This window comes from Atta colombica, unplaced genomic scaffold (assembly GCF_001594045.1).
Source record: "Atta colombica isolate Treedump-2 unplaced genomic scaffold, Acol1.0 scaffold92, whole genome shotgun sequence".
NCBI classification, from domain to species: Eukaryota; Metazoa; Arthropoda; class Insecta; order Hymenoptera; family Formicidae; genus Atta; species Atta colombica.
This window is the reverse complement of record NW_017259586.1, coordinates 893,480-917,214: the sequence shown is the minus strand read 5'-3', so window position 1 is coordinate 917,214 and position 23,735 is coordinate 893,480. Positions and strand designations below refer to the sequence as shown.

The 23,735-nt window shown below is 30.8% G+C and overlaps 1 protein-coding gene across 3 annotated transcripts in view; it reads right to left on the bottom strand.

Moving 5' to 3' along the window:
* Positions 1–9,464: 9,464 nt before the first annotated feature.
* LOC108693564 (transcription cofactor vestigial-like protein 4) overlaps positions 9,465–23,735 on the bottom strand; it is a 21,048-nt gene continuing 6,777 nt past the window's right edge. For 2 of the 3 annotated variants that reach the window (XM_018202573.1, XM_018202574.1), the window contains exons 2-5: positions 20,851–21,135; positions 11,960–12,118; positions 10,275–10,475; positions 9,465–10,095 (exon numbers count right to left, since the gene is read on the bottom strand). In XM_018202573.1, the coding sequence (XP_018058062.1) occupies positions 10,016–10,095; positions 10,275–10,475; positions 11,960–12,118; positions 20,851–20,908 (498 nt within the window). In that variant the 5' untranslated portion in view covers positions 20,909–21,135 and the 3' untranslated portion in view covers positions 9,465–10,015. Of the gene's footprint in view, positions 10,096–10,274; positions 10,476–11,959; positions 12,119–14,920; positions 15,060–20,850; positions 21,136–23,735 lie in introns of those variants that run through there. The other variant, XM_018202572.1, reaches the window with a different exon arrangement.

Here is a 23,735-nt window from a genome sequence, read left to right as displayed (position 1 = left end):
TTCTAAAAATTCTTTATCTGTCTTCTTTTAATAGAGATAAAAAGTAAGTTAAACCAAGATTAAAGTTAATCTACATTGGTAGAAATAGACATTAATCATTTTAATGATTCTTCATGGTTAATAAAAATGGGTTAATAAAAACAATAAAAATAGATGCTTAACAAATATTGATAAATTTAAAAAATAGTATCAAGGCTCTCTCGATGACTTCGAAATTGAATATTGATATATATGTTGAATATAATATTCATATCGTGACAATTTAATTACAGCGATCGAATGCAAAAATTCATATTCATATTGCCGTTTACGGGATAACTCTTCGATTGTGGAAGGACGATCGATTTGGAGGATTTGCGCAATCGCGCTCTTTTGAATCCTATACAGCGTGAGTTATAGACGTTGTAATAGGATTACGTAAGGGACGCGTGCAGATCGATTATGTGTAAACAGCGAACTCTTTTCCACTTGGAGGATCAGTATGACTCAGAAAACGCGATGACGTCGCGTATAAGAAAAAAAAATGCGTATGCATCGCATGGAATCTGCATGACGCATCCTAGATGCTCGCGAAAGTGCGTCTATTCTACTTTCTTTCACGCATAAATATTTTCATCTGTCTGCAGTCGGCTTCTCGGCAAAATTTTCTTATAAAAGCGACTGTAAAAAAAAATAGTTCGTTCTTCACTTCGTCCTAACTGATAAATTTTCCTTCAAGAATTAGTCGCAGTTGTCACAGAAATGTTATTTAACATTAGCAATACCAATATTTCTTATCAAAAGAATCAAGCAAATAAATTACTTTATAAAAATAAAAAAGTGATAACAAACCAAATATTTCATCAATATAAAGAATATAATTATTGATTAAATAATTAAAAATTTCAGAATCTTGTATTTTAAAAAAATATAATATTATTTTAAATCTCTCTAAAAAAGATAGATAAGAAATCTAATATTAATTTAAAAGATAGATCAATAATGATTGCTCGATACTTGTAATATTAAATTAAAAAATGATAAAAGAAGATAATATCGTTTTCTTTTTTTATTTGGACAGGTAATCCATACATAAAGATATAATTTATTAAGATAGTAAAAAGAAGAAAAGAAAAACCGAAGCATATTACTATTATTATATATTTATATTGTATGTGTTCGAAGGATCAAAGATTATAGTTTATTTATCGAGGAATAGTAATTCGCGTCATAGGAGGTATTTGTAACAGGATGACTCGACCAAATGAGACGATGTGATGTTCGTGCAAGGGGCGGCTCCGGGGATTTCGATGCAAGGCGCGCAGCGTCGCGAATTAATGCGATGCATGATGTTTGACTTGTGTCGCGTCTGTCAGCATCCTTTTCTCTATCATCTTATTTTTATCTTATAATGTTTTTCATTGGCAGAACTAGTGCGCACTCAGTGCACATTAAAGCTGTTGTGCACTATTCTAAATGTAACAGTGAGATATCTCAATTGATAAAATGTCCAATATGTACTTTATCAAATAGTATTCAATCAATAAAATGTATTGAATATTTCGCGATTTAATTCATTTCTATGTTTTATTAAACGTACATCTTTATAAAAACAATAGAAAAGGGCAAATAAGAGTCGATTTAACAAATATTAAATATGAAGAATTATTAATACATTATTAAACAACCGGTTATCAAATTGTCTGCGAATAATTTCCTTTTTCTGTGAAGCATTCATCTGATCATCTATTGCAATACTTTCCACGAATACTATTTTTCCGTTTGGTAACTAATTTATATATACGGTGTATTATGATATTATCTGAAGATGACTCAATCTAAGAGCCGAAACATGTAATATTCAATTTTTTATAATGTATGTATTTATATGAAATTTAGTAATGTATTAATAATTCTTCATACTTAATATTATACGAGAACGAATTGAAATGGATTAAAATGAATTCAAATTTTCAGAAATACGGATCCACGAATATTAAAATGAATCCTTTTCAATGCTGAATGCATTTTTATTCATTTATAGGAATGGCATGGAGTATATTTCTATGCTTTTTAATCTAAATAATATTATAGTATTTTGTGTGCATCGTGAATACTACTTAACTTAAAATAGGAAATGCAGTTTTTCAATCCAGTTGAATTTTTAAAAATAATATCAGCTATTTCTGTGCATTGTGAATATTGCTAAATTCAAAATTTTTAATAGGAAATGCAATTTTTTAATCGAATTGAATAAAAAAAATTTTTCTTTTAAAATGGATCTTGAATACTATTTAATTCAAAATTGTGAGTAGAAAATCCATTGTTTCATTTAAAAATGCTTTTATTCAGAATTATGAATAAGAAATTTTTCGTTTTGATTCAACTGAGTAATTAAAAAAAAGTTGTAATTAAAAAAAAGTATAATAAAAATGTATCATGAATTTTACTTCATTTAATAGTTAAAAGAAATATAAAAAGAATTACGTAAATTTGAATAATAAATGTTACATATACAAATTCCTTATTTTTAATTAATAAATTAATAAATTAATCGCTTTTATGTATATTTTATATTAATATGTTTCCTTTATTATACAGCTAGAGTATATATTTTGTATAAAAGTTTTAAAATAATAATTATAGAATTTCGTGTAATTACTACTTTAATTTAAACTTTCACATATATAAAAATTTTTTTTATGTGAAATTCAATGCATTTTTATGGATTTAAAATACGGATTCGGATGAATTGAAAATTTCCAATTCAATTACACTTTCGTTTGCTGGATGCCCTTTTCTATCGTTTTATTATTTTTGAAATTAAGAGTCCTTTATTGTTTTTATACATTTAATTTATACATTTTTATGTCGATTTGTGTACAACGACTTTAAAGTACACTGAGTGCGCACTAATTCTGTTAATGAAAATGTTATTATATTCTCACGATATTTCTGTAGTATATTCAAAATATCTCAGTCAATATTAAACGTAATACAATATCTGTCTAATTTCGCACTCAATAATATCTATAATTAATATGACAAGTGTTACATGGTGTTACATAATAGTTACATTGTTGAATGCAAAATTGTAACATATAGATGTTACTTTTATGTTACTTTTAAATTGATGTGGATGTTGGAATGATCTACATTCTGTTATTTCTACAATTTCAATTTCATCTTCAATTTTCATCTACAATACATCTGTAGTACTGTGTCTTCTTTAGGCCAACTCTGCAATCTTATTGATTTATGAATATCTTAAAATCAATATTCGCACGTTTCATCGTTAGATTAGGCATACTATCGCCGTCCACTTTATTCACACAATCTGGATTTATTTAACTCGTGAGTTAGATTTTATCGTGTCCTTGTTTACGTTAGTTTTTCTTATCTCTCCTATGTGAGTTGCTAAGATTAAACCGTTAATGCGATTAAATTATTGTACTTTTCTATCTTACATAAGGGGTTTGAGAAAATCTTAATATAAAATGTACTCTATTATCTATTTCTTTTTTTCCATTCCCCTTAACATTGTCGCGTTCCCGATTTCTTCTTTCCGCGTCTGCCTTTATTTTTTGCTTATTCGTGTCGGCGTTGACATGTTACGCGCGTGTAACGTAAGAGAAGAAAACGGAAAAACGACGCCGGCCTGCGGTTGGCCGGATCTGGTTCAGAAATGAGATACGCCTGAGAGACCTGACGTAAACAAACGGTAATATGTCTCTGTAGGCTGTAGACGATAGAGATCAGCTAGTACGTGATCAACGCTCGATACATGCTTATCGATCACCAATCAACGCGTAAGTATTCAAATTTTGTATACTATATTAATCAATTTTCAAGTTGTCTTCAAGTTATTTATAATCGAAATTGAGAACGACAGAATTTCAGAGCCGTATCTCATTCGCAAAATTTAGCCCTTATATCAAATAATATAATATACATATAATATACATATTTTTTTAAATTTATTTTGTTTACATCTTTTTTGTTTAAATCTTATGTCTTTCCTTATTTTATTATTACGTAAGATCGATCAATTCTGTGGTGATACATTGAGTGATACATTGAGATATATTTAAATTTATTGAGTGATATACATATATGTATATATGTATATTTGACTTTACACTGAGAAAAAAATATAATCAATTTTAATAAATATTTATTTCAGTGTTGCCAACTAAACACTTACCTATAATAAATAAATGTTTGTTCAATAAAAAGAATGATTAAGTTAAATTAATAAATATTAAGTAATTCTTGTAAAATAAAAGAATAAATTTTTAAATATCCTTTTTTATTCTCCAAATAAATGTATATCTTTATTTTAATAAATATTTAATTGACAGTATTTAATTAAATACAAAAGTTATTAATAAAATTAATTATATTTTTTTTCAGTATACAAAGTTTTATTTCTCTTATTTATCTCCTCATAAAAATTTCAAATCATATAGTTTCTGTCATCTTATATGCTGTGTTCTCTTCCGTTTTAATATTTAACGTTTACAGAACTACAGTGACGTACAAATGCGTACAAAAACGTAATTCAGATTCGCTTCACAGCCTTAGGGTCAATAATGTGCCTTTCCAATATGCCGGGTAACACCTGCACGTTGGAAAATATGCGTTTTACGCGAGCATCTGCCCCAATACAATCCATTGGCCCATTTCCAGCTGTACTGCGTGCCCCGGAAGTGAGACGCTTGCTTCGATTATTATAAATTATACGGGATGTCGCGTTCCTTGAAAGTCTATTCTTTTTATTCACACTTCTTGGTTCAGTTTTAAATTACAAATAGAAAATATGAAATAATCTCTCACCTTTCTTAGATAAGTTTATAATTCAAGAAAGTTGAAAATTTTGAGAAGCCAATGTTATCTCGAATATTTTGTTTAAACGGTTCATCGATCGAAAAATGGCTTAACAAATTTTATTTAATTTTTTCTAATATCTTTAACTTTCTAGACAATTAATAAATAATTCTTTGATAATATAAAATAAATATACATGATGAACATAAAACGAAGACTTTTTTTTTGAAAATATTTAAAAGAAATCTACGTTTTAAATATTATAACAAAGAAATGCATAGATGATAATGTAGTTTGCCTTAGTATCAAGGCCATACTTTGAAAACACCTGTCTCGCATTTCGTTAAAAACCATGCGAAGACTATGAAAGGATAAACGTAATAACTCACTTTGTCTGCAACAAAAGACAAGGATTTATTACAATATAATTGCACAATTTGTCACGTAAATGTAATCGTATAGACATTACCATTTTATAAATTTTTCATTTGTGTACCGAAATAGATCAAGCTAAAGTAAACAAAAACTGGATGTATTCTTGAAAAGAAGTTCAAGATTCATTTACGATCTATTATTTACAATATAAGTATCGTTAATTAAAAAGAAATAATGAAGTTTTGATACATGACTTTGTATTATTTGGATCTGATTTCTGGATTTTATTTTATTTTATTCTCATATATTCTTCAGTTTTATAAAAGATTGATTAGAAAAGTTATTACTAAAGAAAATAAAAATAGTCAATCCATTTCAGGAAACCATATTTCAATTATTCGAATTTACTAAAATAAAATTCTTGTTGCAATTAAATAAATATATAATTTTGTAATTAAATAATCTTTTTGTAAATATTTTTCAGGAAAAGTTGCAGCAATAAAGCTTTGTCTTTTGATTGATGATTATCAGATTGTATGCTAATATTTCTGCATTTATTGTACATTTGTTTTGTATATGAATCATGTTGGATTCCCTAACAGCACAGATCTCCAGGGAACGTCCAGAGGACGTCCGTATGTCCTTTGAACATTTCAAGGACATTCTCAGGATGTATCACGGATAAAGTGTGTTATTAGAGTTGTCACATGGCTCTGTACATATGCGATGAACTCGTAATTGGCAGGTTCGATCTTCCAGATTTCATCCCATATACGGAATTTAAATTCATACAAGATTTTCCAAGATAATGGGGATTTAGCATGAAGCTAACTAATTTTATCTCGTAATAAAAATTTAATTATTCAGAAGAATCTGAAAAAAATCTTCGGATTCTAATTTAGAAGGTCAATATTCAAATTGAATACCGTCATGTTACAATAATAAATAATAATATAACACATGTACACTTAAAAAAATATACTAAATTGTAATAAATATCTATTTAAAATATCTATTTAAAAAAATAGTACCAATATTTACTTAATAGTACTAAATATTTACTTACAATACATAAATATTTAGTCAGTAAAAAATGATGGTTAAATCAAATTAATGGTTCCTGTAATAAATAAATGTATCTTTATATTTAATAGATAAATATTTAGTTGGTAATCTTAGTTTTAGTTAATTTTCTAATCTTAGTGCTTAATAATATTAAATGCAAAGATCTATTTTGACCGAAAATGAGATTACTTCTATTAACTGATTTATTCTTGATAGTCTAATTTCGATTTTAATTATTTAATGAATTTGAATAGTGCCAACTAAATATTTATCTATTAAATATAAAGATACTTTATTAATTATAAGAATCATTAATTTGATTTAATCACCAATTTTTTTATTGAATAATTTAATAATATTAAATGTAAATATATTATTTCAGTTTTATAAACTGCGCTAAGATCGGAGTTACTTTATTAAAATTCAACAATGTATAATTATCTTGATAATTATTATAATTTTTTTGATAATTATTATATTAACAGTATATATCCCGAGTGACGAAAGACAAGACCGTTGTTAGATACAGGAGGGAAAGAAGAAAAGAGACAGACATGAAGAGAGACAAGGATGAAAGACTGCAATAGGTTGAGAGGATGGTGGCAATTTGCACTTGGCGTAGAGAGTACCGCGTCGATATCTAGTATCCCGTCGCGTTATTACGCTCGAGATACTCCGGAGTAAGAGGGAAACGGGGTCCGGAGATGACTGAGGGCGCGGGAGATACGGAGGGGAGGATACAAGGTGTAGACTTACTTTGGACTCGGGTGTGGGATTACCGTACTTATATTCAGCTCTAATATTAAATTACCACTTTGCTTTACGGCAAGTGAACAGACCGCCTGCATATAGGAAGCCATCCGAGCACTCTCGGGACAGTCTGTCCCGTTTGTCTGGGCCCACCTACGAATAACAACATTCATCCGTTCCAGGGAAAGTTTCGCGACAGATCAACGGCATTGCTCTCTCGCGTTAGTCTCCCTCGAAATATCGGGACGATTACCATTCGCCATTGATCGCGTTCTAGATTGCAAAGGGGAAAGAGCGTGAATTTCTGGAAGTAAATTTGGGTCCAACCATCGCGCTTTCTCACACTTGAAATACATCCCCATTCGTTCTTCTCATTATTCGCCTGGAAAGATACCGATCACATCTTCCTTAATCGGTCGAAATCTCCGAAACGGGATGAAAACCTACTGAACTATATCGAAAAGAGGTACGTATAGCATCACGAGGGATAATTCAATCAATAGAAATTGAAACATTCTATTATACAAAATCAATTTCTTCGCATTCGAAGACACAAAATAAGTTTCAAGAATTGTTCAATGCAGTGTAATGTGAAAAAAGAATAGTTACTAAATGATAAGTGAAATAATTTCAATCAAAAGTTCGATTATATTAATGTAATCAAAAATAATTTTATTTTTTTAAGTATTTAATAATTATTATTTAGTAATAAAATTTATAAAAAAACCAAACAATTGGTTATATTAATTATATTTGATATCATTCAATATCGTAAAGAGAAAGTTTTTCAGATACTTGAATCTGCACTGAACATCACTTCGTAGTAAGGCTTTCGAGATAATTTTACTTGAAAACTCGCTATTAATTTACGCAACGCACTTTACAACGATAGAGAGCAATAGAATTTTCGCATATAAGAAAGTAGAGGTACTGACTTCTGTGCGTGCTGGGGTATGTGCTGGACTTCCTAGCACCATTAGAAATCAGTACTACTCTTCTTAGCATTCGGCAATTAGGGTGCGGAGCAAAACAGGATCGTTCTTTGCGGGTGCATTTGTCCCACCGAGGAATCGAGAAAGATAGGATAGAAATTAACGCACGAAAATAATTAAACATCTTTTCCCTTTAATCTTCTTCATACATCATTGTAATCATCGTTTGCCTGTACATATTTTCGATTATTTTTCTCTTTACAGCTTTGAGCAACACCGTGGCTCAAAGATGTGACACTTACATGATATTTATTCGATTCACTAACGTGGTGCTCTGCTTTGTTAAATTATGTAGTTGTGTCTACTCGCTTCCCGTAAGTCTCACTGACCAGGAGATTTCTCCGGCATAACGGTCGTTATTATAATATATATGCACCCATGGTCAATGATCCGACCCCCCCCCCCTAGTTGGGATGAATTAAAATCGTCACAGTTGTCTAAATTATTTTGCCCACGCGACACATTTCTGCTTTATGAATTAAATACACAACAGATTGTGTAAATTAATTTAATTTACTTTATTGCAAACCTCTATGAAAAGACTACATGTTAACAGAGTAATAAACATAAAATGTAATACAAAAGACTATAGTAGCTTGCAAAAGGTTAGACATCAGCAAAACTGCTGTTATTAACAAAAAACCAGGATTAAAATAAAGATGCAATGAGTGATGAAGCAATAGTTACAATAATAAATTATTATTTTTAATTGTCAAATTTATTCATGGTGATTAATAGCTCTGTTATTAATTTAAAAGAAAAAATTTCACGATATGCGATCGAGCATTCAGTTGACGAATTGTATTATATATGATCGAATTATAAAAAAAATAGCTGATATTTTATTGAAACTATTTGTAGGAGGGACCATATCATTATTTTCCACGAGTGTAATGTTATACGCTTATTAACAATAAGTAAATATTACATACACATATATAAGTATAAACATACTATACTTTGCGAGGAAGTATGAAACATTATAATAAATAACTTTATATTCATACACAACTCGGAACTATACGGTAATGACTGTGGCGATGGCATAATAAAGGAATATGTGTGCCTATATACAATAATATTAAATTCGCCCGTATAAAAAACAACGTACAAAATACAGGCCAACCCTCTTGATGTCTTATACGCGTGTTTGACGAAAAAGCGACAACAACGAGCACAGTTGAAAAGCGAGAAGATCAAGGACACTTGATACCCTCCTTATAGAACGCAGTACGTACCAATTAAAACAAAATGTCTATGAAAAAATTTAGATGGAAAAAGTATATAAGTGTATGATTTTACAACACTTAATAAAAAAGAAAAAAATATATAAATCGAATAAAGAAACATATATAAGTCGGATATAAGAAAATAATTTATTTATAATAAATAAAAACTAGATTTGAAATTCATTTGTAAAAGATGTAACTTAATATCTGAACTACTAGATACTTAGTGATTTCTTAGTCTATCATTTTTGAATTATTTACTTATATGCTTTTTCCTGAAATGTCGAAATCAATACGAAAATCCAATTTGAAGATCTTGCATTTTTATAAAATTGTATCCTGACGTGTGCGTTTATTTCCTTTATTTATCCTCTAATTCAGGTCTGTTCAATTTGAACTCTGGAGTCAAAACGCAAAGCCATCGACGCAAAAAAATTCAATGTAAGATTTCGGTAAAACTTTACACTGTAAAGTGTTTACGATTCGCATCTAAGTGATGCTTATCAATAGTTTATAGTTCCTAAAATCTTATATTGAATTTTTTACGATGGTATTGCATTTTGGTTTCGAAACTTAAATTGAACAGGCCTGCTCTAATTGTAGTTTTACTTGGACGCAGATTCCTCGAATATAGTCGCGAATTCAGCTAATTCTTATTGATTACGACTTATTATTAATGTATATTTAGCGGAACGATTTCACCCGAGTAAGTTACCACAATCGTCAAACGACGATGAGGACAACGACGAGGACGATGACAAGTAGGATGACAAGATTTCTGGCAAGTCTATCCGGTGGTTAGGTGGAGTCCTTAGTTCGATTGGTTGCCTGAAGCCTTGTCCAAGTCTCGCCGAGTGCTTTTGCAAAGTGATCGTCAACTACGCAAAGAATGCTTAAGACGGGTCCAAACTAAGACGAAGCTAAGACAAGACTGAATCCAGATTAGTCCAGCTTGGACCATGGAAGATATTATCATCCAAAACCGGGCCATGTTGAATCCAGAATGTCTATTTTATCTCTTACGGAACATATGTTTAATATTTGTATCTGTATTTACCACTCAGACCAGTTTCCTTGTCCGTAGTAGTGGCGTTGAAGACGGCCGCGTACTTTTTCGGACCCAGAGACCGCTTGAAATGCTCATCGATCGCGGGATCACTAACACAAACGCCACCCGTCGTTCTGATAATGGTCCTCTGTCCGCCTGAAGCCGTGGCAGACGTCGTCGATGTCATAGCAGAGTCCTCGATTGTAATACCTGAAAAAAGATGGATAAGTTTTTTTATCATATCTCAATAATTGTACGTCAATCCTAATTAAACGTTATTTTCACCGTTTTAGCGATTAGATTAAAGAAATCTTATATCGTTATGAAAATGCCATAATGGTACATTATTATAATTATATTTTAGCTAATTACTGTAATATTTTATATGTAATATGAAAATTAATAAATTACAAAAGTAGATATAATTTTAAAAAAGGATTTTAAATGAAAAATATAAAAGTCATGAATATATATGTAAACAAATTAAGCAATTTTCAACAAGAATTTAGAAAATTCAACATTCTCTTCAAAGTAGATTTTTCGATTAGATTAAAGAGAGAGAGAGAAAAAGAGAAAAATATAATATAATATGATATCATTATTAAAATAATGATAAAATAATAATGTTATATTTAATATTAATGACGTTTTAATTACTTAAATAATATTTTACATGATCAGATATATAAAACCATTATTATTTTTAGTATAAAAAAATAAATTTCTATAAATGATAAATTTACACTATTATCATATTATAAATGAATATCCGTTACAGCATTAATTCCGTTTGTAACTCAATTTATAACTAACATGATGATGAATGTTTTAGGAAAATAACGTTAACATATAAGGAATGTCACGTTTGCTATCAGGAGATTAACTGTATTTCCATTGAAAAGTACTTCGCATCTGTACAGCATCCCGGTGCAGCAGGCGGTGCATTGTCATAAAACACACCCTACACAGACACCCCTGACGACAATGGGAACTTAGAGGAAATGCCCAATGACGACTCGGTCAGAATATCCATTATTAGTCGAACCAAATCGGTAAAAATATTTCGAATAGTTTGAAACTCTAAGAGATAAGATTAGTTAAAGTAAGCAAATTTATTTTTTATATAAAATGTGTCATGTAATAACGATAAAATTTAATTGTTAAAATCCGATTAGTTTACATTATACTAGAATTCGAGCGAACGAATATTGCGCTATCCATTTGCTAAAAATATTAATTCGGATTTCACAATGTTCAATATTTAATCGTTCCGTAATTACAATATATCTTCATTTCAACATTAATATAAACATACAAATCACTTTATTTTATTCTTTTGAAAAGTTAAATGAAAATTAATAAAAATAATAACTTACTAAAGAAAATATGGATTCAATTGAAATGTCAATCTATCAGTTTTTTCAACCTTGAAACTTTATATTTATTTCTTCACATGAATTGAAATTAAATCTTCATTCATTCGCAGTATAGAATTATGTAACTTGACATATGGTAAGTTTCTCGCATGTTCGAGACTGAAATTCTAAGATCGAAATTTTTCGTCATCAGTCACGTAACACGAAAAATTGTCTTCCGTCAAAATTTTGACTTGCACTTTATTAATCAATATCCAAAAAGATATTAATTACATCTTTTTTCTTTTCAGGGATTAATCATTATTAACGACTGCTTACCAACTTGCGTCGTAGGAGGAACGATCACACTCGGTCTGTTGTGATGATTATTCGTTCTCGACATGTCCAACGCTTCGCTCTGAATCGGATCTCTCCTACGGTCCTTACGCCAGGCACTGCTTGGTTTTCGATGCAGATTCGTCACCTTCGATCTCTCCTCTGCAATACGAAGACATCGTTATAAACGACGTTATTCTTTGAGATTGAAATTCTGAGAAAAACGATCGGCTCTATCAGTCCAAATAGATATTCTAGATCAGACTTGTCCAATTTCAGCTCCAGAAAACGCCAAATCTTCGAAGCAAAAGAATGTAAGATTTCAGGGACTGTAAAGTATTGATAAGTGTCACTCAGATGCGTATCAACACAATATTTTACAGTATCCGAAATCTTACCCACATTGAATTTTCTGCATCTGCATGGCTTTGCCTTTTGGTCCCGGAGCTCAAATTGGACAGGTCTTATCTAGATAGATCACGAAGAATTTTCTTCGTCATCTTGATTATTTATTATATCGATCACGTTCAATTTGCTAACGAGGATGTCTACTTTACTAATGTTTCGTTCTGAGTTAGATTTATCCTGGACTTCCAACCTTTTCGTTTTAATTTAAGCGATATGTAGTGACAAACTACGCCTTCGAGTTAAACACGAAATGTACGCATTGAACTTCCGAAGAAAACTAACGTTTTCCCTGTCATTGTTGGGCTATAAAACTGAATGCGAGGAATGTCAATGTTATTCGGCAGTCACAAAGTGGGGACCTCGGTGGAGAGTAAAGAGAGGAACGGGAAACGTAAGGAAGTGACTAAATTGGCTGTAAATATTTTTGTTTGGTATTGTCCGTTTGGATAAGAGAATATATAAGCAAAAGCATTCGTATACATGAAAAGGAAGTAGCAAGTCTGATATACATCAACCATACTGTACCGACCTTCGTTTATGTTCCGCAATTTTCGCTACACTGAAAAAAATATAGTCAATTTTAATAAATATTTAATTGAATACTGCCAATTGAATATTTATTAAATATAAAGATATATTTATTTGATACAAGAAATGTTAATTTAATTTAACAATCATTTTTGTTATTGAACAAGTATTTATTTACTGTAAATAAATGTTTAGTTGGCAGTATTGAACTAAATATTAGGTGTGGGAAAAAGTTCGTGGCGTTTTTTTAATGCCATCTAATGGGAAAAACGCCACGAACTTTTTCCCACATCTAATATTTATTAAAATTAACTATATTTTTTTCTCAGTGTAGTAATGTGTAGTAAGCTAGCACATATATCTAGAATTCCTCTTTTACATCTATTTACTACACTTCACGATGAGTAGCGTTATTGATCGAAATCTATCGGAAATCGCGAGGGTCGTCTCTATTTCTGTGCAGCGAGATATCTAAAATTGGAAAGTCAGTCAAACGCGAGACAACCCTTTACGATCGATCGAGAAAGAGCGAAAAGGAGGATGAGAAAGAGGACAACGAAGGACGAAGGAAGAGAGTAGTAAAAACAAGTTCGGTTCTCAGGATGGGCAGGAAGTGCCTAATAGCCGTGAGAGGATCGTCAAGATGGCGAAACTGGTTTAGAGAGACGTGTATCGCAGGGAAAAGATGAATGGACCGTCGAGATGAACGGAAGCGGGACGGGAGGGTTGCCTCAAGAGTCAGTTAACTTCTCGATATGTGCTGCTGATAATTAACGAACGCGCACATGAGTCTCGTCCCTTTATGACTCCAAATCATAGGGCAATTCGACATTTTCGCTGTTGAACCAATCCAGCAGATAAGGAATCAGGAAAACCGAAAGTCTTCTTTAGTCCGTAAAACAAAATTTGATGAGAGGAACAAAGCACTCTTACGACATCGCTTGACGTTCGACATATATCTTTAATTACATAATTTATTAACGCATATTTTATTAATAATACTTTATTATTTATAGCATTATCTTGTAATTGCCAAAGGTAAAATCAAACACTAAAATAGAAAACTGAAGAGTCGACGAGTCGTTCTCCAAACGGGGGAATATGTCATAAAATTATTTGCGTAAATTTGCGAATCTTAAAACAATTCCGAAAAATGCGATGTGCGACGGCAATTATTATCAAAATTTTAATCTTAAAATATTTGGAATTAATTTGCGGGAATCCTTATTTAGAGAAAATGTCGGCGGAAATTGCTGCATTATTTTAATATTTTAATTTTCAAATTGATCAATGTAGGATGAAAGACGTGGATAAGTCTATAATTTCAATACACTGAGAGAAAAAAATTATTGCAATTACCATACTTTATAGTCATTTTCAGTATCAATTATATTATTATTGGTAAAACCATAAAAATAATTATTATTACTAACATTATACTAGTAATAATTATAAAAAAATGGAGCTCCTAATCATTCATCAATTATTTTATCATGCAATCTTAATCACAAATACCACAAATACCACAAATACCACAAATACCAAATATTTTTCTTTCAGTAAATATACCATTAGATACCAAGTCAAATAGTAATAAGATATATGTATTTACATTCTGAGATTTCAACAAAATTTTTCATTGATAAAATCCATTTTAAGTAGAATATTTGTATTATTATTTATATTTCTGGAATGTAACGTATGTACTAATGCATACCTAAAGTATCTGTCACTCTGAACGAATGGCATTCCTTTCAACTCGAAAACTATTCAAGTTAATTTACATCTTGCGTTAACAAAAATCGACTGTAAATTGTAGGCATAAACATTTTGAAGTATCGCTGTATACTATTTCTGTCAAACAAATCCGATTAACGACGCAAAAAAAACATTGTAATTTGTTTTCACTAAGAAATTTTAATTTTAGAATTCAAAATTCAAATTTTTTTATAATAAGCTTTTCTTATTCGTTTTCTATTTGGCTCCACCCATTTAGTTTTTTTCACCGCGCTTTACAAAATGACATACCTTCCGGTTTGCAAGGCAGTCGGAGGCTATCGACATTAAGCCACGGCTGCCAGAGATGCCTCCTCTTGCATGGGAGCTCCATTTTATTGATCTTAGGAGCATTAATGGCCAAGTTAAACTGCAGGATCGTGCTCTCTTATGAGATAGGTACAGAATACCTGAGCAAGTCGAAAATTTAGTTCATTCCTAAACGCACTATATTTCTTTCTGCGAGGATTCAGTCTATCACCACATGTTCTTCACGTTCAATAATATTACAGCACAATTTAGACTAATTTTTACAATGATGTATGTATAGTTTCCGATTAAAATACTCATCACACAATGTAATAACGCGCACAATTGAAACAAATGATAACGAAGATGCGTAAATAGAGTTAAAAAAAATTCAATTAATGATATTTCTGATAAAACAAGTTATCTTCATCGATAATGCACGATTATCTAATAATTAAAAGCTGCTTGAACTAAGCATTCCTTGTTCTATAAAGTTTCTCACAAACAAATCACAATTAGCGATGCATTGCGATTCTACTCTCGCACAAATCTCGATCGAAATTTCGCAAACGATATACGCGTCTATCTTTTGACCGACGATATAATACTTAAATAATCATTAAATAATTAAAAACTATTCTTAAATGTTACTTTCGACACACTTATTTTCATCCTCGAAATGAAGAATCTGCGCGCTAATTCCATTTAAAATTTCACTCTCGTGAAGATTCGTTCCTGCAGAGAAAGAACTGTGTAATCTCTCTTCTTTTCAAAATTGTTTTCCCGGGCATTTTTTCTGTTTTAGTGTCACAGTTACTTCTGAGAATCATTACATTATTGTTTCTTTCGATCGTGGGCAGACAATCACGTTAACGACGTAAGACAATCGACACATCAGAGAAAAGATTGCGGAATCGCCATGGAGCTGGAGAATCGAAAGAACTCAGGAATCAAGGGGAAAAAAGGGGAAGATGCGACAAAACGAGGAAATTCGAAAATGACGAGATGTGGAAAACAAATTAAGCGGCACAGAAAAACACCCGACACTTATAACGAAACATTTAACGCAATTGCGAGATGCGCACAATGCGGAGGAACGACGGCGACGAGGATGAAAATGGCGACGACGCGAGGAGAGAAGCCGCGAGGTCCAGTAAAAAAAAAAAGCTCGTCCCTCAAAGGCGCACTCGCGGTTTCGTGAATGCGCCACTCACGACTGTCTTAAGATTCATTCATTCATCCGCCGCCTCGACTCCGCCATCCGCCGCCACCCTTCTCCCCGTGCAACACGTGGGATCGAAGGAGGTTGCTTTTTACACGTACACACGCATACACGCGCAATGCTGGCATCCGTGCAAGCGTTGTACACCGAGGATATCCTGCATGGATACGACGAGAATTAAGCGTGTATTTATAAGGTACTATAAGCGCGCTCGGCTGGAAGCCAACTCGTCTCTTTTCTCGCTTTCTCTTTCTTTCAACCTCTCCCTCTCTATCTCTTTCTCTCTTTCCCTTTTTACCAGGTAGATACACGATATACTGGGTGTGCAAAGACTAAAGACAATATTCCTTTATTCTTATGTTAAGATCATCTTAAGTATTGTCTTAAGATGCTAATACAGCCTTCTGATTACCTTATGACATAAGAATAGTCTTAAGATGTCATAAGCCAATCAGATTATTGTGTTAGCATCTTAAGACAATACTTAAGATGATCTTAACATAAGAATAAGACTAGGAATACTGTTCTTAGTTTATACTTAAGACAGTTTCAAATATAACGGGCTTCAATAAGTCATTACCTAAGCTTTAAGTCTCAAGCTGCGAGAAACAAGATCAATTATTCTTCTCACATTCGATTGCGATTGGTTAATTTCTTACAACTTAATACTTTAAACTTAGATAATAGCTTATTGTAGAAAACTTATAAGAATGAACTATGAATACCGACCTTATGATATCTCAAGAGTGTACTTAAGAACTGTCTTAAGTATAAAAACTGATTATGGCCGGTATTCACAGTCGGTTCTTACTTTAAGATCGTCTTAAGTAATGTCTTAAGTCGCTAATGCGACCCTCTAATTGGTTCATGACATCTTAAGACTGTACTTAAGACGGTTTTAATATAATAATATCTGACTATGAATACCAACCTACGAATATTAACTCAAAAATTCACATATATATCCTTTGATCACTTAGAACCTGATAAAATGAACTTAATGCGCTTGATATTCTTTTTCCTTTTAATGAAACACTGTAAGCCAAGTCGAACTAAAAAACGCGTGAGTATTCGCAGTTTTTTTAAAACATATATACTGGATGCGTAATGCGTTCCATTTGATACTCGCAGGATCTATCAGCATCATTTGTCCTTTTTTAAACATTTAATAAACAAGGATAAAAGAATTTCAAGAGCAAACAGCAATTGAATGTAGCCCATATATGGCTTGTTTCAAGAAAGTCAATGAAGAAAAACGTTCTGAGAAATTTACATGTTGCAGATGAGGTTATTAAGGTGATAAAAATACGACGGAAAGTAAAAGTCGTTAAACTGAGGACCAATTTTAGTCAACAACTCTCTTGAATTTCCTTTTTCTAATTTTTAAAGATAAAAATTACATTGACTGGATTTAAAATTAAATTAGTTTGAATCACAAAGTTTTGTTTTAATTTCTATAATACATCGATTGGATTTAGAATTAAACTAATTCGGCTCGAAAAAAAGACGTGCGATAATTTTGTACGACCCTGTATATGCGCGATGCAACTGACGCATCGATGCGATGCACGCGCGAATGCGTCGAATGGTTGATAGCGTGTGTTTATTTTAACCCTTTCGATATCTACATATGATCCGCGTATCATACATCGAGTTTGATTCGAATTGATTTGAATGTAAAAAAAAGAAAAAAAAAAGGGAAAAAAGCGCTGTCTTCCTTTATATATATAAAATTTTCCCCTGCAATTCTGATCTTTTTATAGGATATCATTGTGCACAAAATCAGAAAAAAGTATACACATATAAGATATTTTCAAAATGCATCAAGATAATGCAATCGTAAAATATTAAATTTAATGGAGGCATTAATAATAATTCTTATTTACATATTTTGTAGTGTGATATTATTTATACATATACTTTTGTAACTGCATTAAATATAACTTGCGATATTATACTGATCGTAATTCAATGCTCGTTTATTCGTGCACATGATTTACATCATTTGCATCATTCTGCATTCATTATTCGAGAAATAGAATACGAACCGTATAAAATATGTATATGCAACAGAGGATTAAATAGTCATGGCACATTCTAACTTCCTGATAAAACATATCGGTCTAAACGAAAGATGTTCGCTCCGCCGAAGAATATAAAAAATTCGAGATCAGCAAATGCATTCGCGCGCGATTCGCATCGAACTGAACACGTGTACTCAATCTGCAAATACGTAGAATTGAAACTATAAACGGCACCTATGGAATCGTGACACTTGCAAGTATTGCGTGTGTTCTTAAGTCGACTAGAATTCAGTTGAATACATCTTATGAAGAATAAGTAAGAGAGATCATCTTATTTTTAATTAATTACAAATTCGAATCAAATTAATGTTCTTTTAATCTCAAAGACAATCGATATTATCTCGAATTGGAGAGAATAACAAAAAATATTATATAAATTATATTTATATAATTAAAATATTATATTACATAAAATATTATATTTATATAATTATGATAATTATATAAAAAAATATAATTTATACATATAATTGTCACTCCCTTACTCCATAAGTGACACAGCTTGGAAAACATAAGTTTCAAATTATTATCATAAATAAAGTTAAGTAAATTACTCTATCAATCATCGAAAGTGAATTTATTTAATTTCATAAAAAATTATCACAAGTTAAAGAATGTCTATTTGCGAATAAAGTAAATAATTAAAGTATTTTTTTCATTTTTATATATTAAATATCGTGCTGACTCCCCTTCTTTTTACTTTTTTTTAACTCAAAGAATTATTTTTTTAAATCTATGAATATAAAATTATTTTACGATTATAAAATTATTTTTTAAAAGTTATGAAACAAAAATGATAAAAATGACATTTCATGTTAAGAATATTCTTCTTGTCTATTCATCTTGTCAACATTATATGATTAGACAATAATTTAAAATGATAATTAATTTAATTAATTTAATTACTTAATAAAAATATTGTATTGTAATTAAAACTCGTATTCGCCTGCACTCTTAATTTCACCATTCGCACAGAATGTTCGGGTCATTTTGCTAAGAGGATTTCGTAAGGCAGACAATTGAATACAAAGTAAAGAATGCGATTGCTCACCCGCGATCACACGATCGATTCCATGTAAAAACGATTGCGCGGCTTGTGACAGTATGTTACGATCGCGAATTTATGTCAGGTAATAGCACGTTGCATTATAACTCGGCGCCCGCGATAATAATAGCGATACCCACGGCGATCCAACTTACATATGAACGAGCCTTCGTTAATGTCGTCGTGCACGCGCGTGAAATATAGAATGACTATTGAACAAATTATGCGAAGAATGCCGACGACACGTCGAGTAGTCGTCGTTTTGTCGTCGTTTCTGAGGTCTGTGCATTCCATGAGAATTTGATCGCGTTGCATTTCATTGTCAAGTTATGTCTTTATACTCCATTCCCATCAAACAACATTAATATTTTCCGGATGAAAAATTGACGGTAAAATAGAAGAAATGAGTTTCCCCGAGAAAGATCAAAGCAAAATTAAATAGGTGAGACATGGAAAAGACACGAAAAAAGCGTGAAAGAATTTCTATGACGATACGATAGAACGAGTCCGACTGAAACGATTCATTCAAAAAATGCTTTTCGTTTCTACTACTGCCCGAAAATTTAAGCCTATTCTACAATGTGCTTTTTCTGTTTTTTGCTTTTTCTTATTTTTTACATCTTGTTTTTTTGCTTCTTATCTAGTTTTTTATTTTTATGTCGCCCGAATAAAAGTTAACGAACTTCGAAAGAAACAAGAAATACGTAGCAAGCAATACAATTATAAATATTTGCAATCGATAAAACGATTGCAAAGGAAAAAAAAGCAAAAGGTAAAAAGCAAGAAACAGGAAACAAAATGCATACTATAGAATAGGTTTTATGTATTCGAAACACTTTATATATTTTTTCACATCTCGTTTAGATAGTCATCAGGAAATAATAAAATCTCCGAATTTCTAATGTTTTGAGATGACGTAACTTAACATAAATAATTTTTTTACGAAATCACCAATACTCTCGCATTATTCGATGAACGATAAGATGAGAGAGGAGAATTATATTTTTTTTATGTGTTCTTATAAGAAAAACATTATCCTTACAGAAATTTAAGTGATTAACTATTTATTTTAATCACTGTTGTACTTTTAATACTCAAAGTAATTAATCATTTACCTTTCAGAATACTTAAATAATTGGTATATAAACCTAAAATTACTGCAAAATTTTAGAAAACAATAATTGTCATTTAATGTATGATTTTTCAATCAAGTTTTCTTGAAATATTGTATACTATCATTTCTCTTGTTATCGAGAGAGTCAAAGTTCGCAAGAAGAAAAAAAGCTTGGTAATACCAAAAATAAAATTTTTGTAATAACTACCTAAAATAGATTTAATCAAATATTTTGATTAATATAATCAAACATAATCCTTACAATTTTACTGTTTGATGATACTAAATTTTTGTAAGAATAAAATTACATTTGATTATATTAACCAAAACATTTAATATAACCAAATGTAATTTTATTCTTACAAATATTTAGTATATAGATTAAATCTATTTTAGGTAGCTATTATCAAACTGGTTTATCTATGCAAAATAAATCGCGAAATAAAATTCCAAGAAATATAAACTGACCTTGCATCATTGTCGCTGCTCTGGAAAGGACGTCCAAGGCACTCTCGACGGCAGACATCTCTTCTTTCGTTCGTTCCGTCCGTTCAAACTTTCCTTCTCTTTTTCCTCTTTTTCTCCTTCCCTCTTATGCCACCCTCACACAAAATTCGCGCGCACCCTTACAATTCTTCGTGGATCTTCAAATCTTCTTTTTACAGAAGGTATCCCCTTCCTCGTTGTCGTTTTTCTGACAAAGATATGTCGTCTTTGGCCCGTCTGCGTTTCCACGTTGCAAATTCAGGCGCTCTATATAGAGACAAAAGTCGAACTTTAACTGTTTGGGCCTTCCTCGCGGCTGAAGGCAGCGCAAATAAAGTAAAACGGGGATTAAAAAACGTGACATTGTCTGTGGAATGCGGACCCCTCACCGTCGACGTCCCCCCCCCTCTCGTGGGAGGACCCCCACCCCCGCGGCACTCCTCTCGCGGAATCTCTTCTCGCGCGACGTATCTAGCAATGGAATCGACACGTTCGCGTTCATATGGCACGTTAACGCAGATTGATAATCGCTTTAATAAACTTTAATTAGATGTACGACGTTATCGCTGCAATTTTCAGTCACTGTGGAATTTTCAGTCGGTGGAATTTAAAATCGATTCTTCCTTGTTAAAAAAAAATATTGTAGGCGTTATTAATTTTCAAATTGTAAGCGATTACTAGCCTGTTTTTGTATTAAATTTAAATTATGTACATAATTACGTAGATTAAGATTGATTTTTCTAACAAATTTCGTGACACAATTCGAGTTTAACTGCTACAAAATATACGAAAATAATTTAAATACAGTCACAAGATTCAGATAGTCATTAAAACTGGTAACTACATCGATTGCTAATCTAATAGCTGAGAAAACTCATCAACCAAGAAAATTGTTATGAGAAAAAAAAGTTATTTAATTATGTGTTCATATCCATTTCTTTTGATAGTTCTCACATTTCTCTCGAGTTACAAAAATTGAAAATTGTACAATCATCACGTTCTTCTCAAGTTACAAGAATTGAAACTTATACATCAAAATCCAAAAAAAAATTCCAGAACAATGAAATAAACTTTCAAGTATGTAATTTATTGATTAACAATGAATAGTATTAATACACTTAACGTCAAAAGATAATGTTATCGAAGCTATCGTTATTTATCATTTAATCATATTGACATTCTATTACGATATATAATTCACAAATAGAACAGCAAATAAAGTCTACGTGATAATTATTAGATAAAAATTATTAGATAAAACTTTTTATTAATATAGATGGAATTTTTAAAAGATCCACAATTTGGAAAGAAAGTGTTTGATGAAGAATCAATGTTTTAAAATATATTCGATGATTTAGAAAAATGCATTAACAAATCTTGGTCAAATATTTTGCACAACACATACACACACACACACACACACGCGCGCGCGCGCGCGCGCACACGCACACAATATAAAAATAACATTTCAAGCAAATATAATCACAATTTTCATATACAATAAAATTATAATTTTTTTGTTAAGTGAAAGAGATACTATTCAATTTAATTGATGATTTGTTTCTACTCTAATATACTTTATAATGATACACGTTAACTAGAATGTTAAGCAAAGTCTACGTGAAAGTACATGACAATCAGATATGCATTCAGAAAAAAATATATATCCTAAATTTCAATAAATATTTATTTGAATAGTATACAATTAAATATTTATTAAATATAAAAATATATTTTTATTTGGTACAAAAAACATTAATTTGATTTAATCATTTCTTTTTATTAAGTAAATATTTATTTATTGTAAGTAAATGTTTAGCAGTGTTCAAATAAATATTTAAATGTAGGCTATTTTTTCTCAGCGTGATAATTGAATTTCTTCTATCGATAGACAAAAGAAATCAATAAATAGCAAGTAGAACCGAATTCGAAATGTGTTAATTAATGTTAAGATACATTTAACATCTGTAACTTACCTATTGATGTCTATAAGATCCATGTTAACTAAAAGGCATTAATTAATTTCAAGAAATCAAAATGATAAAAAAAAGAGTGAATACAATAAATAGATTTTTGTAATAAAAATAATCCAAATTTGCAAATGTAACATAAAGAAAACTCATGTCAACTCCGAAAATATTTAATTTGCTCAAACATATTTCACAAATATCCTATAAAATATGTAACATTATAGTCTCCTCCCAAGAAAATTTTTTATAAAGTAAATTATTAATAAATTTTTTATTAAGTCTTGAATTGAAAAATATTGTTCAATTTTTAATAATGATTAATTTTTACTTTTTATGAATCTTCTCTAATATTAAACATTTTTTTCTAAAAAAAAAAAAAAAAAAAAAAAAAAGTCTGATAAGATTGTTTTCGTCTTGCGCTTTAATATTTTACGAAGAGTAACAGGGATATTTTCGATTTTAAAAATGAAAAGGAAGGTTCATGCCTGGTTCAAAGCCATTGCTATTTTAATCGCGACCTCTCTCATTCCTTCTCATTCTCCTCGCGTGCTTTTCCTGCTTCTCGCAACACTACCGTACGGTCGACATCACGATTTCATCATAACAATATAAACAACCTTTTATCCACTTTCCTACTGCTTTGCGCGATTTACTCTTTCCAGTATTTTGACTTTTTCTTCGTTCTCTTTAAAGAATTGTGCATGAGTCGATAAAATCATCTTACTTCGTATCATTTCTCCTTTAATTAATTCAACTGTTTTTAATTTTTCATTAAAAATTAAAATATTCAATTTCCTCAAAACTGAAATTATAAAATGAATAGATAATTCAAAACACAATTTACAATCTTAATTCTCAGATTACAAGATTAGACATTACAACTTTAATTATGTCTTA